The sequence below is a fragment of the Mirounga angustirostris genome, unplaced genomic scaffold, assembly GCF_029215605.1.
Source record: "Mirounga angustirostris isolate CCGP_5_RB_7025 unplaced genomic scaffold, mMirAng1.0.hap1 SCAF_12, whole genome shotgun sequence".
Lineage (NCBI taxonomy): Eukaryota > Metazoa > Chordata > Mammalia > Carnivora > Phocidae > Mirounga > Mirounga angustirostris.
The window spans coordinates 103,454,076-103,476,328 of record NW_026991720.1 but is presented as its reverse complement, the minus strand read 5'-3'; the positions used below and the strand labels follow the sequence as shown (position 1 = coordinate 103,476,328).

General features: G+C 46.5%; 1 protein-coding gene and 1 pseudogene across 1 annotated transcript; both read right to left on the bottom strand.

The window, feature by feature from the left end:
- Positions 1 to 2,371: 2,371 nt before the first annotated feature.
- SUN3 (Sad1 and UNC84 domain containing 3) lies at positions 2,372 to 20,235 on the bottom strand. Its single transcript, XM_054505384.1, has 10 exons — positions 20,114 to 20,235; positions 17,829 to 17,890; positions 15,791 to 15,894; positions 14,288 to 14,328; positions 12,992 to 13,157; positions 11,460 to 11,544; positions 10,758 to 10,873; positions 8,208 to 8,375; positions 3,348 to 3,440; positions 2,372 to 2,491 (listed from the first exon to the last, which is right to left on the bottom strand). The coding sequence occupies exons 1-10, from the start codon at positions 20,233 to 20,235 to the stop codon at positions 2,372 to 2,374; spliced, it is 1,077 nt and encodes a 358-aa protein (XP_054361359.1).
- On the bottom strand, positions 8,670 to 9,897 carry LOC135362210 (uncharacterized; annotated as a pseudogene).
- Positions 20,236 to 22,253: the final 2,018 nt, after the last annotated feature.

The window sequence follows — 22,253 nt, the reverse complement described above, 5'->3', positions numbered from 1 at the left end:
CACGCCTCCCCAGGGCACCACTAACCCCCGAGTCTCTGCACTCACCAACCTGGCAGCTCTTTGAACCCCATCCTTTTGGATTTTTACACAAGCTTCACCATGTAAGCATGACTGATGTAATCATTGGCCGTAGGTGAGTGAACTCAATCTCCAGCCCCTTTCCCTGGAAGGTCAGGGGTAGAGCTGAAAGTTCCAAACCTTGAATCCTGGTTGGTACCCATGGCAACCAGGGTGCTTCCGGTCCTTTGGAGCTTTCCCAAGGTCATCTCATCACCATAGTAAGAGACCCCCTTCTGCTCCTGTCACTTAGTGAATTGCGAGGGTTTTAGGAGCTCAGAGCCAGAAAGGGGACAAAGGCCAAATATATCTTTCTTATTATAAATCACAATGTCATAGAGCTATTTCTCTCTGTTGATTCTCTTCCTTACAAAGGTTTCCTGGCTTCCTACCAAGTTTCTATTTTCATATGAACTTTAGAATCAGTTGGTTCAAAACACAGCTCTTTTGGTTTCTGAGGTATATATGTGTTTTAATCTTTTCAAAACTTACTAAAATTGAAAATATCAAATACGGATACTAAATGTAGGCAAAATAGTATAAGTGAACCCTCGGGGATCAGCACCCAACTTCAATGACAATTTCACGGCCAATCTTTTTCATCAATACCTCAACGCATGTGATCCTCTTATATAATTTTGAAACATATCCCAAATATATCATCTCATCTGTAAATACGTAAATACATAAATCTAAATATAAAATATACAAACATATATTTTAAAAATACATACATCTAAATATATAAATCTAAGTGATAAGAATTCACATAGTCACCAAAACATTGTTTTTAACAATAATTCCAAATAATAGCCCATAATCGTTTCATCAATACCATCAATACCATAATCGTTTCATCGTTTCATCAATACCAAATTTTTTCCGGCTTTTAATTGAGATCAGATTGACTGTGTAGGTTACCTTAGGGAGAATTGACATCTTGGTAGTGGAGTTTTCATATCCACAGAGCAAGTATGTCTTTCCGTTTACTGGAGTTTTGGCTTAGTGATCCACCAGTGTTTGGGGGTGGTTCTTCATGGTGGGTTCCCCTCATCCGTGGTTTCAGGTCAACTGTGGTCCCGAAGCAGGTGATCCCCCTTCTGATGTACTGTCACGAGGTCAGTACAATCTAACGCTAGGTCACAAGCCTGCATCACTCACCCCCTTTATTCCCTCACCTGGATTTCTCCTTCTTTCAATCATCCCATGAAGGATGAGTGCAGGACACAGTAAGATGGTGTGAAAGAGAGCAGATTACATTCACGTATACTATTATAATTGTTCTATTTTATTATTAGTTGTTACTGTTAATCTCTTACTGTCCTAATTGATAAATTAAACTTTGTCATATGTGTGTGCATGTAGGGAAAAACATAGGATATACGGGGTTCGGTACTGTCCACGGATTCGGGCAAACATGTATCCCCCAAGGAAAAGGAGGGTTACTGTACAGATAGCTTAATTCTTTTCTTTTCTTTAAATATTTATTTACTTGAGGGGGAGGGGCAGAGAGAGGGAGACTCTCAAGCAGATTCCCCACTGAGCCCAGAGCCTGACGTGGGGCTCCACCCCACGACCCTGGTCATGACCTGAGCTGAGACCAAGAGTCAGATACTTAACTGACTGAGCCACCCAGGCGCCCCGTATTGTTTTTTAATCGTTGTTGTAACTTTTGTAAATTGTATCCCCTCACTGGTTGTTGTTTGTATTTATGAATGAAATCGATTTCTATGTAATAATTTTGTATCCGCTTACCTCCCTGCAGTTTCTCCTTGTTTGTAACGTATCCCTTCTTTGACTTCACTGCAGTTCAAGGGATTCACCAAGCCATCTGCAGGTAGTCATGGTCAGATTTCCCCTCTAATTTTTACCTCCAATTTCTCTGGCTTACCTGGTTGCATTGACCGACGCCAGCAATCACTTCTACATCACTGTTACGTACACGTATATGTCAGAGCGGTAACAGGGGCATCCGTGCCCGGTGTGGTTATGGTCGCATGAGTAAAGAAGGCAAAGAGGCAAAGATACTAGTATGAGAGACTGTAGAATAGTATCAGCTTCATTCCAAATACATACATTCTTTTCGGTGCTTCCACAGGATTCATCCTCAAGAGCAAAACTACCAACAGACCATTGCATTTATTTTCATATCTTTTACTAGTAAAACTCATTCACATTTTATTGGCAGGTATGAACCACTTTGAGTTTTCCCTCCCACTCCCTTTTGGATTCCTCTAAGTGCAGTGGATCTAAAGGAATAAGAATGGTCCCATATTCTGGACCTGTGGTCATGGCCGTCTGCACGGGTTCCTCTCTAGGGGTACTCTCCTGGGGTACCGTGGACCCGGAATCTATATAAACACGTGTACTTCGGGTGTCCCCAGTTGCTGAGGATCTTCAGTTTCACACATAATAAGGATTCAGAAACGTCATGCTGAAAATAAAGAAAAGATACAAATGAATGTCTTATACAGAAATCCATCTCCAAGAATCCCAAGGGGTGCTGATATAATGGGAAATTAGAACTCTTTCCTTCCTAACCAGTATTTTATTAGACACCCAGTCTCATGGATGGGAAAATAAGTCCGGGTAAGTGCAGGGCTCCTAAGAAGATGGTGCACCCCGGGTGGGAGCGGGAGAGAGACACGGATAAACGATCACATATGAGAAACTTCACAGGTTCATTCATTTCTAACACATATCGTTTTCAGCTCAGATTATCTCGGCATTGGCCAAGAAGTGTCATGTATTTCTAAATCTTCCTGTGCCTAATGACAGATAATGAAAATGTATTTCATATACCTTAATGGCTTTCAGGGGTTTTTATTTTAACAGTTGGTATTTTTTCCCCATTTCCTCTTCCTAACACTCCTCAATGTCAGGAAGACAGATTTGACTCACATTGTCTGATATTTATTTTCTCTTCCTGAGCTCCTATCTGCCTGCAGCCATCTCCATGGGAGATGACCTAGTGACCACCAAACTTAATAGTATCGAGAAAACCCATTAGATAAGGCAAGGACTGAGAAAATGAATAGAGTAAAAATAATTTTTAAAAAATAGTAGCAAGTGAGGAAGAATCAGGATTAGAACGCGCTCTGGTATTTGCCTGGTTTTTGGCATTAAAATCCATGTAGGACTTGGAGCTAAAAATGGAAGCTAAGCCAAGCCTTCCTTAGCTCATACTTCTGTCATAATTATCCTCACACAACGCTGTGCATCAACAACACCCACAGACCCGCCCGGGGATGGAGTTCCTCACACCCCACGTTTTCCGGGGTGCTCGTTACCTGGAGCTCGAATGTTTGAATGGTGCTTCCCGTTTTATTATATACGAACTGACCTAGGAAAATTTCTTCTCCCTCACATTGTTTCGAGATGCCCTATGAAGGAAAGCAACAGACAAGGGGGTTCTCATGAGTGGATGCTCAGCTAAAGAAACGGAGGCAGTTGTCTGTCCGGGTAGCAACAACTCACGAGACATCTTTGGCGGTCCACCAGGAGCACGGTGCTGTGGCAGGACCCGGTGCTGACCTATACACCCAAGAGGTGTTTAACTCGGGGGCTTGTGAGGCAGGAGGAGACTGACCACAGGTCTGATTGGATAGATACACGATAGGTAGATAGATTGATCAATCGATCGATAGATGATAGATAGATAGAAAGATAGATAGATAGATAGAGACAGGGAACTAGAACAAATCCCAGCATTGACCCTGGCTCAGTAACTGAATTTGCAGGTGGCATGCTTTGAATAAAATAAGCACAAAGTGAGGGGCGCCTGGGTGGCTCAGTCTTAAGCATCCCACTCTTGATTTGGGCTCAGGTCATGATCTCAGGGTCATGCTCTGCACTCAGCGCAGAGTCTGCTTGTCCCTCTTCCTCCACTGCTCCCCACTCCACTCTCTCTCTCAATAAATAAATAAATAAAATCTTTAAAATACACCCACACAAAATGAGTCCCCATGCTGACCCAAAGTTTTCCGAAACGAGATAAATTTAATCCAATTACCAGACTTCGAGAATGCAAATAACTCCGTCCAAAAAGTAAGCTTTTGTTGACTGAAAGACCTTAGCGATATTTGTACGCTCTTTCCCTTGAGCTTTTCCCTTCATCCTCTACCTTCAAAATGGAAGATTTTTAAGAGGAGACAGACTGGTGAAAATGAATTTATTTTGTGAATCTAAACTTTATCATTAGAGTCCTTAAATAATGGCAACACAATAAGCAAAGAGTTCATTGGTTCAATTGTTTGATAATGAAAATATTAATATGTAAACTTTATCAGAAGTTATTTTTAAGTAAGCTCTACGTCCAGCCTGGGGCTTGAACTCATAACCGCGAGATCAGGAGTCACACACTCCACCGACTGAGCCCGCCAGGCGCCCCATCTCGATTTATTAAAAGAATTGTCGGGGCGCCTGGGTGGCTCAGTCGTTAAGCGTCTGCCTTCGGCTCAGGTCATGATCCCCGGGTCCTGGGATCGAGCCCCGCATCGGGCTCCTTGCTCAGCGGGAAGCCTGCTTCTCCCTCTCCCACTCCCCCTGCTTGTGTTCCCTCTCTCGCTGTGTCTCTCTCTGTCAAATAAATAAATAAATAAAATCTTTAAAAAAAAAAAAAGAATTGTCTCCAGCATGATTACATAATGCAGCCACAATTGTATATACCTACAACTCAAAGCTCATACACAGCTGACCCTTGAACAACACAGGTTCAACTGTGTGGGTGTGCAGAGATGTGGATTTTTTGGATAAATACAGCACAGAGCTGTAAGTGTCTTCCTTATGATTTTCTGAGTAGCCTTTTCTCTTCTCCAGCTTCCTTTATTGTAAGGATACAGCGTCTAATATATATAAGATACAAAGTACGTGTTCATCGACTGTTATCGGTAAGACTTGGGGTCCACAGTAAGCTGTTGTAGTTAAGTCTTGGGGGGTCAAATGTACGGGGGGTCTCAACTGTGTGGTAGGGGGTGCCCTCTGTAGTTCCTCTAGCTTTAATCTCACTGGTTCATAAATTGGCTAATATAAGAGAAAAATGATGAGAAGGTTTCTATTGCCTGAGGGGTTACCCATAACTCCCCTGTAATGAGCAACCGAGGGGTCTCTCTGAGATGCGGTTCGAGCGGCTCAACTCCAACCTCTGTCAGTGGCAGGTATCAGCAAGCACCTACCGTGGGCGGCGGCAGGCTCGCCTCAAAGGACAGTGGTTTCCTTTCTGCCTTGTGGCCCAGAATCATGCCATTTACAGGCATTCAAAGGGTGCACAAAGCAGGTTGAGCACCCGTGTTTTAACTGCAAGCCCCCGCTCCAGGGAGGGCCACCAAGGAGTTGAAGAAAGGCATAGAGCAACAGGGAACACCTGGGAACAGACAGCAAGACGGAAAGTCTGGAGAAAGCCGATCGGCGACTGGTGTGATGTCCTGCAGCAAGAATGGACTATCCTGGCAGCACGGGGACCAGCAGCATTGCTGCTGTTGCCATTGCAAATTCCCAAGAAGGACAGACACAGGGCCACGGGCTGGGGGAGGGCAGGGGCTTGCAGAGGGAGCCCATGTACCTATTGTCCCTGTGGGTGGTTGACCAAGCTGAAACCTGGGCGCAAGGTTGCAGGATTCCTCCAGGGTCAACCTGCCCCGTAGCATACTCTGGGGGTTCCGGAAGAATCGGCCCAAGCAGAGCACCCACTCGGCAGCCACCACCTTGCATGCACAGCTTTTGCCTGGCTTTTTACCCTTTGGCTCTTAAATGCAACAGACAAGCCTCACCAGACATGAGAGAAAAGCACTTTTCCACAAATAGGAAAAGTGGTATTTGGGAATAAGGACACAGGAAGGAGCAGGAGAAAATGCAACACAACTATAATTAATGTCTATTAATATCTTCCGGAGCTTAAGAGAAGATATTGCATCCATGAAGGAAGAAATTTAGACTCTAAAGAAAGGGAGTTATTTGCAGGGGGAAAAAAGTCTTAGAATAATCATGACAGCAGAAATGAATATTCCACATATGGGTTGGGATATAAGTTGATAAAATCTTTCAGAGGGTGGAACAAAAAATGGAGGAAAATTAGACAGAAAAGATTTTTTAAATAATAGATTAGATGATTAAGTCGAATCCCCAGGATGCAGACATGAAGTTCTGGTCACATCGGAGCAGAAGAGCAGACTGGGCCAGAGGGACATTTTTAAAAAATAAAATAAAGAAGAAACTTGGAAATGATCTGACATGAAGGAACATAATGGCGGGATTTTTACCCTTTGGAAAAAAGAGGTGGGGAATGGTTTTGTGATAGGAATGTAGAAAAGTCAGCAAATTCAGTTGAAATAAGGCATTTGTTTTAATGAATAGGAACATCAAACATTTTAATGAACAGGAACATCAAAGTCTTACACAAAGAAAATACTATTCCAGTATACTGTAGGGCTCAGTGAGAACAACATTCACACAGTCACAGTGAAAACATTGCATATTGATTGAAAGGAAAATATGCCGTCCAGCAGTGTCTCCAACATGACACGCAGATGTACCACGTGACCTCGCAATTCTACCTCCAGGTATTGACCCAAGAGAAATGAACACCGATGTCCACACAAAGACTTGGACACGTTATGTTCCTGGCAGCGCTCTTCATAATAGTCAAGAAAGAGGAAACAGCTCAAATGCCCATCAGCTGATGAGTGGATATATAAAACACAGTCTATCCACACAATGAAATATGTATTATTCAGCAATTTATTTATTTATATATATATATATTTTTAAAGATTTTATTTATTTATTTGAGACAGAGAGAATGAGAGAGACAGAGAGCACATGAGAGGGGGGAGGGTCAGAGGGAGAAGCAGGCTCCCTGCCGAGCAGGGAGCCCGATGCGGGACTTGATTCAGGGACTCCAGGATCGTGACCTGAGCCGAAGGCAGTCGCTTAACCAACTGAGCCACCCAGGCGCCCTATTTTTATATTTTTTAATTGAAAATTTTTTTTATTTATTCGAGAGAATGAGAGAGAGAGGGAAAGAGAGGCAGAGAGAGTCTTAAGCAGACTCCATGCTGAACGCAGAGCCCAGCGCAGGGCTCGATCCCAGGACCCTGAGATCATGACCTGAGCCGAAACCAAGAGCGGACGCTCAACCCACTGAGCCACCCAGGCGCCCCTATTATTCAACAGTTGAAAAAATGAAGTGCAGTCACACATTATAGAGCACAGAGGAACCTCAAAAACATGATGCTAGGTGGAAGGACCCTTTCACTGAAGACCACATATTATATGATTCCACTTACATGAAATGTCCGGAGTAGGCAAATCTGCAGAGACAAAGTAGGTCATGGTGCCGGGGGTGGGGGAACGGGCTCAGCGATGAGAGCTGACAGCTAAGGAGAGCAAATTTTCTTTTGGGAGCAACAGAAATGTCCTAAAGTTGATCATGGTGAGGGATACACAACTCTGTGAATATATATACTAAGAGCCACCAACGTGAACACTTTAAGTAAGCAAATTGCTGGTATGTGAATGGCCTCTCAATAAACTTGTTTATTAAAGAAAAGTAAGACCTAAAAACTGGGGGAGGATGGGAGAGCCGTGGACGAGGACTAATCTTCATTTTTGGTCAGAGGAAGTCTGTAGATTATAAGCAAAACTGAAAAATCAAAAAGTAAAAGTAGGGGCACTCAATTGGCTTAGTTGGTAGAGCACAGGACTCTCGATTTTGGGGTGGTGAGTTCGAGCCCCACATTAGGCATGGAGAGTACTTAAAAAAGAAGAAGTAACGGTAAAAGCAAATATGAAGGCAAGTGTACTGAACCGAGCAGCTAAAACTGTGGCCAAGTGGAAGCTTCCAGAGAGTAGAAACCTGGGACAAGAAGCCCTGGCACAAGAAAAAAGTGTTTAGTTATAAGTATACGAGAATGTTGATTTTTTAACTGTGCACATATAGCCTTGATAAAAGTGAAAAAAAAAAGTAATAGAAATCATCTGGTTCAACCCTCTCTCTTTGTAGATGGCAAAGCAGAGGTATCGGAAAGAAGTAACTTTCTCACAGTGATGAAAATGGTTAGCTGCACAGTTCACGTGCCATCCCAGCGCCTGATTCCTTGCCAACCCCCTCCTAGCATAACCCACTCTGAACACGGATTCCGACTGCCTCTCACATAGACGGAAAATTCCTTGGGTGCGCTGGAGATGTTTCCTGAGGGAGACACCTTCTGCGAGATGTGCTCCATGGTAATGGCAGTTGGTGTGATCTTCCTGGCAAGCTTGATCAGGGCGTGACCCTGGGAACCCGGAAAGGCCCAGCACTTCCCTGGGTGGACATCCGGCTGGAAAGAAAACACCGAGTTAATCTCTTATCAGGTTGTATAGATCCACCACTGCAATATTGGTCAGCAAATCACTATTGACCACAGATCTCACTTATGCCTGTAATACGAAGGCATTGTGTGGGGTACATACCACACAGGAAAACTGCCAAGGTACCCAGGGGTTTGGTTGTTCTTCCAGAGCACATTAGGCTTCGATCACTCAAAGCCTTTCATTATAGGATTATCTCTATATGATTATATAATTTATTTATTATGCATTTTCTTTTATTGCTCTAATTAGACTGTATGTTGCTAGAAGGCAGCCAGTTGGCATGAGTGGTGATGGCATGCTGGTGGCAAAGACAGTGATGGAAGTGATGGTGGAGGTGATGATGGTGACGATGATGGTGGTGATGATGGTGGTGGTGGTGATGGTGGTGGTGATGGTGGTGATGATGATGGTGGTAGAGGTGATGGTGGTGGTGGAGGTGATGGTGGTGATGATGATGGTGGTGATGGTGGTGATGATGATGGTGGTAGAGGTGATGGTGGTGGTGGAGGTGATGATGATGGTGGTAGAGGTGATGATGGTGGTGGAGGTGATGGTGGTGATGATGATGGTGGTGACGATGATGGTGGTGACAATGGTGGTGGTGGTGATGGTGGTGATGATGGTGGTGGTGATGGTGGTGGTGGAGGTGATGATGGTGATGATGATGGTGGTGACAATGATGGTGAAGATGATGGTGGTAGAGGTGATGTGGTGATGATGATGGTGGTGATGATGATGGTGGTGGTGATGGTGGTGATGATGATGGTGGAGGTGATGTTGGTGAAGATGATGGTGGTAGAGGTGATGTGGTGATGGTGATGGTGGTGATGATGATGGTGGTGGTGATGGTGGTGATGATGATGGTGGAGGTGATGTTGGTGAAGATGATGGTGGTAGAGGTGATGTGGTGATGGTGATGGTGGTGATGGTGGTGGTGATGGTGACGGTGGTGATGATGATGGTGGAGGTGATGTTGGTGAAGATGATGGTGGTAGAGGTGATGTGGTGATGATGATGGTGGTGATGGTGGTGGTGATGGTGATGGTGGTGGTGATGGTGGAGGTGATGTTGGTGAAGATGATGGTGGTGGAGGTGATGGTGGTGACGATGATGGTGGTGATGATGGTGGTGGTGATGGTGGTGGAGGTGATGGTGGTGGAGGTGATGTTGGTGAAGATGATGGTGGTGGAGGTGATGGTGGTGATGATGATGGTGGTGGTGATGGTGGTGATGATGATGGTGGAGGTGATGTTGGTGAAGATGATGGTGGTAGAGGTGATGTGGTGATGATGATGGTGGTGGAGGTGATGGTGGTGATGATGATGGTGGTGGTGATGGTGGTGATGATGATGGTGGTGATGGTGATGATGATGGTGGTGGTGATGGTGGTGATGATGATGGTGGTGGAGGTGATGGTGATGATGGTGGAGGTGATGTTGGTGAAGATGATGGTGGTGGTGATGGTGGTGGTGGTGATGGTGGTGGTGGTCAAAGCAGTGGTGGTGGTAAGGAAGAAAATGTACCATTTTCTAGATCTAGAGTCTGCAATGAGATCCGTATTATTGCTCCTGAAGGTATTCCTACCTTGGAAATGGACTTCACGTTTGTAGGTTGTAGTTAAGATCAGTGCTACCATCTGTTGATGTCCACCTAGAGTCTTCTGAATTGAACTCACATGTCGGTGGAGGGCGTATTTGGCAATGTCTCCCGTTACACTTGGACTCTGTAGGAATGTGTCGGTCTGGAGAGGGGGTAGCTGTGCTGGCACTTAGGGGCGAGCACCTGGAGCTAACGGGTGTGGAAAGACTGAAGTTTTCAACTAAAGAGGGGGGCTGCAGGATCAATTTAAGGAAAAGATATGGAATGCAAATGTCCTATTTAAGAAGTAAATAATCTAGCTTACAGATTTTAAAATGATAAAAACAATTAATAATTAATCATTTAATTAATTTTTAATAATTTATGAGTTTACGGCCTATAAAATAAGAAATAATTTATATAGTTTGATAACTATTAAAATGCAAGTAGAGGGGCACCTGAGTGGCTCAGTCAGTTAAGCATCCTACTCTTGATATCGGCTCAGGTCATGATCTCAGGGTCGTAAGATCAAGCCCCGCATCAGGCTCTGTGCTCAGCGTGGAGTCTGCTTGAGATGCTCTCTCTCCCTCTGTCCCTCCCCCTCGTCCCCCCAAAAATAATAAAATAAAGTAAAATAAAATGCAAGGTGACAGTTTCAGGTTCTGTGACAAATTCAGAGTGGCCTCCGTTTGGGGTGTTAATATTTTCATGATACATAATAGGAACAAAATCCTCAAATAGAAATAGATTCCTCTTAGTCTAGCTTTTACCTGGAGAATAATATCTGGAGGCATTTCGTAAGTTAAGAACCCAATCCCATGCCAGTAAAGTTTTGCTTTATTATTTTTGTAACTGTCCGAGGTCCCGGCTTCAATGACAGAAGCCCCTGCAAAGAGAAAATAATATTTTAAATAAAGAATTACACATCTCAAGACACATCATTTATATTTTCACCATGTTGTTAGAATAGCGTTCCCAGGCAAATTGCAAGTAAGGTGACGTTCACACTCGGGAATCAGTAGGGGGAATACGGCTTCCCGCTCTCATTGCTGCTGAGACTTGGTCACTTTGAGAAAACATGCTTGCTCCGTGTGGTTTCATAGCATTTCTGAAACTGGTACTGAATGAATTCCAGAACAATTGATTCAGAGGGGGAAATGTGATGTGGACTGTGTTTATTACCTCAACAGACGTATGGACGCCCATATTTTAACAGTTCATGTACTGAGACTTTTAAGTCAGCCCAAACTACTTAAAAGCAAAAAAGGCATAAAAACCAACAACGTCAGGGGCTCAGTCAGTAGAACATGCAACTCTTGATCTCCAGGTTGTGAGTTCGAGCCCCACACTGGGTGTAGAGATGACTTACAAATAAAGAAATTTAAAAAATCTTTAAAAAATAAAAAAAATAGAAAATCAAATATAAAGAGTAGGGACAGCTTGGGAGCATTAACTTTTCAGTTTTTACTCACCTGCTGATTTAAGGGCATAGTCGGCCATTTGGACTTGGTCCTCTCTCAACTTTTTAAGGACATAATTTACCAAGTTTGACATTTCCTGTAAAAATAGTAAAAAGAGTTCTCTGTTAACAATCTCAGCTACCTGCTTGCATTTTGACAATTCACTTTGTTGACTTGCACCTAAGGGCCAAATACGAACAGTGAACATTGAGGAGATACACAGAGCCAGGGGCTGCACACGGATTTCTAATGCCCTCCACAGCCCTGAGGGATCGTCATTCTCCAGGCCGCTGAGACACGTCCAGATGCCCCCCAGTCCCAGCGAGGTCAGAGCCAAGGCCCCTTCGGAAGCCCTAACGACCCCCCATCATGCTCTGTAGGGAGGTGGTCACACGAGGTTGTGCATGCCACCTGCCAGGTCCCCCCCCCTTCGTTCGTGTCTCTGTTTAGTAATAAAGACTTGACCATTCTGTAGGTATTTGGGCATCAGGCCATTTACATGGAGTTCATGACTGCTTCTTAGAAAGTATCCATCCTTAGGGTGCCTGGGTGGCTCAGTCGGTTAAGCATCTGCCTTCGACTCAGGTCATGATCCCAGGGTCCTGGAAATAAGCAGGGGGTCTGCTTCTCCTCCCGCTCCCCCAGCTGACTCTCTTTCTCTCTCAAATAAATAAATAAAATCTTAAAAAAAAGGGGGGGTGCCTGGGCAGCTCAGTCGTTAAACGTCCGCCTTCGGCTCAGGTCATGATCCCAGGGTCCTGGGATCGAGCCCCACTTTCGGCTCCCTGCTCCACGGGAAGTCTGCTTCTCCCTCTCCCGCTCCCACTCCCCCTGGGAAACCCTGGAACCCTGGAACCCGCTCCCCCTGGAAACCATTGGCTTGTGTTCCCACTCTTGCTATCTCTCTGTCAAATAAATAAATAAAATCCTTAAAAAAAAAAAAGAAAGCATCCATCCTTTGAGTTAATACTGGCTTCTTAAGGACATTCTGATTCTGAGAAAGCAACTGTCCTAGAGGACCCACTGTTCCAGTTTTAACTGACTCGGACCCTTGTCCCGGGGCCATGACAATACAGGGCCAGGAAGGCAGGAGGTGTCAGGGTGAGGTTTCTGCGTGCTTCAGAAAACAGGCATCAAGGGAAGAAGAGAAGAAGCTAGTGTGGGAGACGGGGAAAAGCAGCCAAGCTCATTGGCCTCCAGCATCGTGTGCCCTAATCGGGTGCTGATGAGGTCAAGGGCACTAGCTTCGGCTCCGTGAATAAAAATATTCTGCTCTGTAAGTGTTCACAGGCTGCATTTCTGAATGATCTTCTGTGTGTCTAACGGGAAAATAAAACGGCATCGGGTATTGACTTGGGCAGGAAGTCCGTCGGATGGCAAGTCTTCTCTGTGACACAGGGATCACAGACAAGCGGGTTTCCAGGGCAAGCTTTCTTGAGGTAAGCTCCTGTCAGGGAGAACCTTCAGGAGGAGGACAAAGCATCCAGTGCTTGAGTTTTCTGCTCCCAGAAGCCATGCAGTGCGACCCTCCCAAGCGCCCTTACCTCGTCCGTGGCCTCCAAGGGCTCCTGGTCCTCATCTCTGTCCACGTTCCAGCTGTAATTGCGCAGACCGTCCTGCATATCTCTAAGCAATGCCTTCAGAACATCTATTTGTTCAATTAAAAATAGAATTTCACGGAAGTTGTTCTCCAGAGTCTGGCTTTCCTTCCTGTAAAGGGAGACCCCCGATGTGAAGGGAGGGAGACTGGGCTTCCTGCCATGGGTTGGGCTTCAGGAGCCGCAGAGGAAGAGGATGTTGGAGGAGAGACCAAGTCTTGAGAGAGGGAGTCGGCGATGCCCCTTGGTCAAAAGCGCCGCCTCTCACTCCCTATGAACAGCAAGGACATTCAGGGCAAGAAGCTTCCAGAAGGTGTCCCAATGCTTGGGGCGCGCTCTATGCAGGCAAGTAGGGCTCCTCCAACCTTATGTGTCCCTGGTCCCTCCCTGGGGGCTCTGCTATCCTGACCGGAGGCTGCATGACTTCACAGCATGGAGCCTAAATCCCCATGGGCCACCTTGTTCCCTTGTTCAAATGGGGAACACCCTGTATTTCCAGGGGGATATGGAGCAGGGGTTTCATCCTGAGCCCTGAGGTCCTATGGATGAGGCTCAGGCAAGGAGGGTGGCTGGAGATAACAGCTGGGGACAAGCCACCTGTCCCTGCTGACAGCAGGAGGGTGCAAGACGTTGTTTTCACAGAATGGCTTCCACCACTTGGACAGTTTGAAAATTACTGGTGGACACAATGAGTATGTGTCAAGCCAGCAGGTGTTTCTTTAGGTTGAAAAATGTAAGCACTACTCACCTACGACTTTCTTCCCCCCCCAGTTTGTAAAACAATACAGGTTCAAGGTTTGGCAAACACAAAACTCTTCAAGAGATAAACACTGCTGCATGTCCGTGTGTTTGTAACAGTTTTTATTCCATGAGAAAAACGAGTAACAAAATACAGATCCTGATTGTGATCTTGTGTCCTGCTGTACTTTCCAGGTCCTAGATATGTTATTATGTATTATAATCATTAAATATTTACATTATCATTATTAGTTATTTCGAAGGCTTCATAATTCCCCATTACACGGATACTCTCAAATGTATTTAACCATTGGCCTGTTTTTCTTCTCCAAGCGGTTTTCATTTTTTTAAATCATAACTAATCTTGAAAGCACGGCTCGGTGTATATTTCCTTAAAGAATGAGCCCCAGAAGTGGGAGTGATTTTAGTTTCATGGTTTTAGAAAAACATTCCACTGCTGGAGTCACACCAGCAAAGTCCCCCGAATCAGAAAACCTCACTCACTTTAAAAGCTCCAGTTGTTCTTTTGGCATCCGAAGTCTGGCCTGGAAGAAACCAAAGGACCCCAATCATTCGGCATCTTGCCTAGTCAAGCAGAGTTAGTGTTCTTATTCGTAAAGGGGAAAGAAATCACATTTGCACTCGGATAGACATGCATGACAGGGGGGACCCCGAGGGTCCTCTAAGACACCTGCATGTCTGTCTGCCTTCCTGTAAATGGTTACATTTTGTGGGGATGAAGCAACACCCAAATCTGAAAGTGACAACTGGAGCCTAAGAGGGGCTGTTTCTCAAAGTAGTGAAAGTGCTGGGGCGCCTGGGTGGCTCAGTCGTTAAGCACCTGTCTTCGGCTCAGGTCATGATCCCAGGGTCCTAGGATCGAGCCCTGCATCGGGCTCCCTGCTCAGCAGGGAGCCTGCTTCTCCCTCCACCTGCCAATCCCTCTCTCTCTCCCTCTGTGTGAGCTCTCTCTCTCTCTGCCTCAAATAAATAAATAAAATCTTTAAAAAGATATCTAAAGAGAAGGGAATGTTGTTTAAAATCAATTGTTAATTGAATAAAAACAGCTTCTATTGCCCATAGCTATTGTAGCTCAAGTCTGAAGGCTGCTTGGAGGCAGAATTTTTTCGTCTTTGGGGGTCTTTTTCTCTTAAGACCTTCAACTGAGGGGGCGCCTGGGTGGCTCAGTTGGTTAAGCGACTACCCTTGGCTCAGGTCATGATCCTGGAGTCCCGGGATCGAGTCCTGCATTGGGCTCCCTTCTGAGCAGGGAGTCTACTTCTCCCTCTGACCTTCCCCCCTCTCATGCTCTATCTCATTATCTCTCTCAAATAAATAAATAAAACCTTAAAAAAAAAAAAAAAGACCTTCAACTGATTGGGTGAGGCCCACCCATATTACGGAGGCTAATTTGCTTTTTGCAATAGATAGATAGAGCCTATCAATTTAATGTTAATCACATCAAAAAATGCCTTCACAGCAACATCTAGAACTAGTGTTTGACCAAACATCTGGGCACCTAGCCTAGTGAAGGTGACCCATAGAATTAGCCATCGTAATAGGGGTAAGCCTCCAAAGTCCTAGCTCATTCCAGCATCAACTGAAAACTCTAAAGTCCATAGCCTCATCTAAGTAGCACCTAAGTCCGATATGGGTTAAGATCCCAGATAAAATTCATCCTGAAGCTAATTCCCCTCCAGCTGTGAGGCTATGAAACCAAACACGTGATGAGACAGGTGGAGGATAGACATCCTCATTGCAAAAGGAAGAAACAGAGAAGACAAAAGGTTCACAAACATTCAGTCTATGGTAGGAGCCTGCAGGATCAGAGGCTGGGGAGGATTTGTAGGTCAAATTGTAGCTTAGTCATAAAACCACTTAATAGGACTCTGGTCCCTACACTAATTCTATTAGATATTCACATGCAAAACAAAGGTAACACACTGCAAGTTGGAGCATGTTAAATTTTAAACGAGTGACATACAAAATGATTTAACAAAACATCACCTGGTAATTATAAAGCCTCGAACCGAATTCTGCAATTAGAGCATAAAATTGTCTGGATTTCTGAGGAAACTCCGTTTCTTTAAGCCACATGTGATTGCCAAGTCCTGTTAAAGAAAAGACCAACTCTGATGGAAGAGTCTGTCTGCAAGCATTTATGATCGTCTACATGTACATTTTCTAAAGATTTTTAAGTCATCTCTTCACCCAACGTGGGGCTCGAACTCATGACACCGAGATCAAGAGTTGCGAGCTCCTCCGACGGAGCCAGCTGGGTGCCCTGATATGTTACATGCATTGATAAGAATTTCTCTTAAATAGAATATCAGATCCTTGGGTGACACTATGGAGAATGGCAATATTGGGTGCTTAACAAAATCAGGTCTCCGTTGGAATGTTCATATGCGGGCAAAGACGAACAGGATCTACTTTTGTTGGACTCTGAAATCTAATCCCAAACTTACAGCCACCAGAGGACTGAAGAAAAGCAGATTATTGTTAAGAATATGGGATTCCTGCTCCCCTGCCTGCCATCCCTCGGTCCCCAGCATGGTGGCAGGAACTGGGAGCACGGGGGGATGGGAGTGCACATTGCTCGTGCAGCTTGCTGGTTCCAGGGGGCTAATGCAGACTTGTTCTTAATCTACAGTGACTGGGAGTTTTGACGTCCCAGTGTTCCCACTCCCTGCCTGTGGTTTTCTGGGAGGCTGTGATATCTGTTGAAAGATGGGAGCCTGGGTGGCTCAGTGATGGAGCGTCTTCCTTCGGCTCAGGTCATGATCTCTGGGTCCTGGAATCGAGCCCAAAGTTGGGCTCCCTGTCAGTGGGGAGTCTGCTTCTCCCTCTGCCTCTGCCCCTCCCCCCCCCCCCGGCTCATGCTCTCTCTCTCTCTTGCTCTCAAATAAATAAATTATATCTTTGAAAAAAAACCTTAAGGACATAAATTGGCCTTCCCCACCTGAGCAAGGAATAGGGAATGGGGCAAGGGGCAGACAGACCCAAAACATGGGAGGGAGAAGTCAGAGGAGGAAGTCTCTCGTGGGAATAGGGCTTGGAAGGGAAAAAAGAATGTAACATGCATGTCCGGAAGTGGATGCATGTTCAGAAGAGATCATAGAGAGGATCCCGGGCTTGCGTGTCAGGTGGCTGTGTGAGCCAGAGGTGGAGGTTAAAGCAGAGTCGTGGGTGGCCCAGCTTAGCGTCACAGGATCAAGACTCGGAGAGTCCTCATTCTCTCTCTCTCTCTCTCTCTCTCGATGACTCCAGGAAGTCTCTGTCAGGTCACTAGCTGACCACTGAGATAGCAAACAGTGACCATCAGTAAAAAATGACTACAGCCCTCAAGGAGGACTAACAGCAATCTCTGGGAGAGGGGGAAAAATCTGACTTCCAGAATTACCATATTAAAATATTGAAATGCCCCGTTTCCAACACAAAATTACAAGGCACACAAAGAAACAAGCGAGTATGGCCCATTTAAGGAAAAAAAAAAAAGTGGACCAAAACCATCCCTGGGGAAGTCCAAACACTGGACATAGTAGGTAAAAACTTTATTTAAAAAAAAACGTTTTATTTATTTATTGAGAGAGAGAGAGAACTCGTGCGCACATGCAGGCGGGGGGAGAGGAAGGCAGAGGGAGAGGGAGAATCTCAAGCCGACTCCCCTCTGAGCATAGAGCCCATTGCAGGGCTCAATCCCACAACCCTGAGATCATGACCGGGGCCAAAACCGAGAGTCAGATGCTTAATGGACTGAGCCACCCAGATTGGAACCTTGATTTTACTGGGCACTCTGTGCTTCGAGTCATCTATATATTAAAGAGCAATTTTCCATGTGCTAGGGGGCGCGATGCGGGATATTGGCAGCAGAAACCTGCAAACGGCACGTTCAGCCATTTCTTCAGCCCCCTGGGGATGAGTGAGAGTCTTTTGTGCCATCTATCTACAACATTTATTTCTTTCCAGAGCTTTCTCTGGCATTTCCACAGAGATCCCCCTCCCTACACAGAAACATCCTGAGACATGGCTTTAAGGACCTTACCTATAAGAAGAAGAGTCGATATAGACACCGTGCTTATGACAATCTTCCACGACTGGGTTAAGCTAAAGAGAAGAAAAACAAAAAGAACATAAGGGTCCAGCACCAGTAACCTGTACTTTGAACATGAAACTAACCACTACAACCAAGTCCACAAACGTGCTCTTTCTAGGCTGAGTCTGAGAATTAATTCACTTCCTAACCGAACTTTGGAATCGAGAGAGAACAGTTTCTGGCGTGGTGTATTTACACACTCAACCAGACGTCCCACCCCTCAGGTCACACGTGTTACGGTTACGCTGGGGTTTACGCCCCGTGTACGCCCCAGCGTTTTCGTGTGTGTAATAGATACTTACAAAGGATGTACCAGAAAGGGTTATCCTTGTGGTCTGAAGGCAGAAGGAGAAGAGCTTAGAGTCTGATTTCATGGAAATTAGGTATTGGGTGGCTCAGTCGGTTAAGTGTCCAACTCGTGGTTTTGGCTCAGGTCTTTTTTTTTTTTTTTAAAGATTTTATTTATTTGACAGAGAGAGAGAGGGAGAGAGCACGAGCAGGAGGAGAACAGAGGGAGGAGGAGAAGCAGACTCCCCGCTGAGCAGGGAGCCTGACTCGGGACTCGATCCCAGGACCCTGGGATCATGACCTGAGCTGAGGGCAGACGCTTAATGGACTGAGCCCTGGGAGCCCCATCGGCTTAGGTCTTGATATCAGGGTCGTGAGAACGAGCCCCATGTTGGGCTCCACCCTAGGTGAGGAGCCTACTTTAAAAAAAAAAAAGGGGGGCGCCTGGGTGGCTCAGTTGGTTAAGCGACTGCCTTCGGCTCAGGTCATGATCCTGGAGTCCCTGGATCGAGTCCCGCATCGGGCTCCCTGCTCGGCAGGGAGCCTGCTTCTCCCTCTGACCCTCCCCCCCTCATGTGCTCTCTGTCTCTCTCATTCTCTCTGTCTCAAATAAATAAATAAAATCTTTAAAAAAAATAAAAAAATAAAAATAAAAAACAAAAAAAGAAAGTAAGTAATTGGTATTCAGTGAAAGAACTAGGATGATTAACTGTCTGATGAAGTTCTTTAAATAATCGTAACACTTCCCCTCACTTTTCCTTGCAGTCTACCCGCTACACAGAAAAAGACACAAATCTTCGTGGACTTTTACAGGATGAACACACCCATGTCACCTCAGCAAGAACGAGCAAAAGCCCCCCCAACCCCATCACACCCTGCGCTTTCCATCCCAAAGGTCACCTCTGTCCTGACCCAGAAGTTTTTCTCGGTTCTTTGCCCTCAGAGGGAGGTGTATCTTGAAAACACATCCTCTGTAAATATTATTTCTTGTTCATGTGGGGGGGCCCACTGCCTAAAGAGCGTTATTCAAAGGTGCATTTTCTGCCCGGGTAAGCCCTCCCAATGGGCTGCATGAAATAAAAAGGACCAGGTGCAAATGTTCGGCAAGGTTACTTCTGCTTTTTGATAAAACCCTGGCTGTCAGCCTCTGCATTTTAAAGCCCCTTGGATGCCTTTGCATGACGGGAGCCTGTCTTCTGCGGGGAGCATGCTTTGCTCCTTTAGATTGGGACTGTCCAATACCTCTTCTTATATCATGACAAATGATGACAAAACTCCCTCCCTCGTGTGTATGGGCGGGTTTGTTTCCGTGCAAGCGCTCTGTTGGTACCACTCGTTTGGCTATCCTGTGACTTTTCACTTTTGTTTTCCCAGCAGGCAGCGCAGAGAGGATAGGGGAGGGGGGCTCGGTCTTTGCCCTCCTTCCCCCCCCCCCCGCTCCCCCCGCCCCGGGTGGGCAGGGAGTCTCTGCGGCCTCCTTCTGGCCAATCCACCCTGCTCGGACAGCAGGACGCAGTTATTGGTCCAAATCCGTGCCCACTAACCGTGCAGTCATTTGTCCCCCAAGGATGCGCTCAACGCACTCTGTGCCTGGGGTCCTCAACCGCGGGGCTAAGCACCATAAATCACAGAGAACGGACAAGCTAGGTAAAGACAGGAATAATCCGTAAATCCGTAAAGTAAAATAGTAATCTTGCTGCTGCTGAGGTTCATTCTTCTTTAAAGGTGGCTTCTGGTTCACAATCCTTGTGCCCCGTGGGCTGGAATGAGTCAAAGTTCCCCCGGCGTGGTGATCAAGAGACACCTGCCAGGAAAGTGTTCGGAAATGACTTTCTCTCAAAAGGAGAAAGGCTTTTATTGGGCTATTTTCCAAGTAAACAGGGCACATCTGGCCTGCGGCACATATATATCCGATCCGATAGCAATCGTTCTTCAGAGCTACGTACCCGCTGTCGTCGGGGTTCCCGCGCTCCGAGGGCAGGATATTAAGACTGTCGCTGTCGCTGGCTTCCTCCGAATGACTTCTACAAAACCTGGCGGCCCTTCTCGGCTTCGGCCTTCCACTCATTTCCCCCCACAAGGTAGCAAAGAGCTGGGAGAAGGAAGAAGAGCATCCGTGGGCTCTTTGCTATTTTAGGGAAAGCATTACGCCCTACAGAGAGGATCTGGGGTTGCTTTCTTGCCTTACTTCCCGGGTGTTTCTCCTTCCAGGGGGAAACTGTGAGCGAGCGAATCTGGAACCACTGCGGACCCCTCTGTTGCATCACCTTCTGTGATGCATCACAATGGAAACCCCACCCCGTGTCAGGTGGGGCACCTGCAGCCGCCTCTGGGCCCGCACCTTGTCCTGAACACGCGTGTTCACGCTTCGCTGTAACGCCTTCTGAACGGCCCGCGGGTCCTGCCAAGGTCCCCCTGTACCCAGCTCTCTGCTGTCACAAACCAGGGGTTTGCTGCATCCCCTTCACAAGTGAAATACCACGGAGACCATGGGAAGCCCCAAGATATCGCTCCCCAATGTCACTCCTGTCCCTTCCTTCCCACAGGGAACTATGATCTGGAAACTGATATATGGAATTCCCACGTATTTTTAAATATTTTAGCGTCGGTATATGTGTCCATACAGAACACAATATTGGGTGTGTGTTTTCTTTTTTTTTTTTTTTTTTAAAGATGTTATTTATTTATTTGACAGAGAGAGCGAGAGCAGGAACACAAGCAGGGGGAGCGGGAGAGGGAGAAGCAGGCTTCCCGCGGAGCAGGGAGCCCGATGCGGGGCTCGATCCCAGGACCCTGGGATCATGACCTGAGCCGAAGGCAGATGCTTAATGACTAAGCCCCCCAGGCGCCCTGGGTGTGTGTTTTCGACTGAAACGCCCTTCCTCCGCTTTCTCCCGTCGTCTTGGGATGTTTTCACTCCGGCTCGCTCGCTCTCACTGCTGCTCAGCATTTGATGAAACATGTTATCACATACACGTCCCGTCATTTACCTGCTCTTGCACGGACGCACGCTGAGGCTGCTTTTAGTTTCTCAGCAACACAAAGAATGGCCAACGCCCGTCCTCGCGTTTCGGGCACACCCTTCGCCAGGGCCACACCGAGGAGGGCGTTTACTGGCTACACGGTCCGTGGGTGACATGCATGACTCATGGTTGCAGCATGACTCACGGGAGTGGAAGCAGGTGGCTGCTGACGGGGCTGACGGGGATTCTGCCTCGTGCGTTCCTGTGTGTGTGCCCGCACGTGTCCGTGCGCATGTATATGCGTGTCTTTGTGTGTGTGCCTCTGTGCGCGTGTGTATGTGCCAGTTTGGTCTTTTTCCTCTTACGATTTTGAGTATTTTCTCTCTCCCTCTTCGGTGTTCCTCCGTTTCAGCTCGATTCACCGAAGTGTGATATTAGTTCTCATTGTTCCGATAGACTCGGCCGCTTTTTTTTTTTTTTAATTTTATTTATTTATTTGTGAGAGAGAGAATGAGAGACAGAGAGCATGAGAGGGAGGAGGGTCAGAGGGAGAAGCAGACTCCCCGCTGAGCAGGGAGCCCGATGCGGGACTCGATCCCGGGACTCCAGGATCATGACCTGAGCCGAAGGCAGTCGCTTAACCAACTGAGCCACCCAGGCGCCCGACTCGGCCGCTTTAAAGGTCCATTTGGGGGCTCGTGCATTTCCTCAGTTCTGGAATATTCCCCCCCCCCCCCCCCCCCCCGGCCATCAGTTCTTCAAGTGCTGCTTCGCTGCCGGTGTCTCTGGTTTCTCGTGATGCCCACCTAGCGACACTGGGAGTTCTTTGGATCTACTTTCCCCATAGCTCACTGCCGCGTTATAGTTGGTGTTTTTGTGAGTTTCTCCCCTTTTTTTATCTATGCTGGTTTCAGGGTGAATTCATAAGTGCTACTTTACAGTTCGCGGATCTGCTCTTTGACCCTGTGAGGTCCAGATCTATCCCAAGAAATCCCAGCACGTCTCCTTTACTGCCTCATCGTCCCAGACTCAACGGGGACAGCATGGAGCAGAGGAACGCACTGCCTCAGGGCCACACTCTGACCCCCGCTGCAGGCGGTTCTCCCTCCCACTTTCTCGTTTC

What these genes read in the sequence shown, in the direction of transcription:
- SUN3 (XM_054505384.1), bottom strand. Translation starts at nt 20,235, where the DNA reads ATGAGTGGAAGGCCGAAGCCGAGAAGGGCCGCCAGGTTTTGTAGAAGT. An exon ending in CCTTGGAGGCCACGGACGAG is followed by an intron (nt 11,545 to 12,991) that starts GTAAGGGCGCTT and finishes CTATTTTTACAG; the next exon opens with GAAATGTCAAACTTGGTAAA. An exon ending in CCAAGGAATTTTCCGTCTAT is followed by an intron (nt 3,441 to 8,207) that starts GTGAGAGGCAGT and finishes TTTCCTTCATAG; the next exon opens with GGCATCTCGAAACAATGTGA.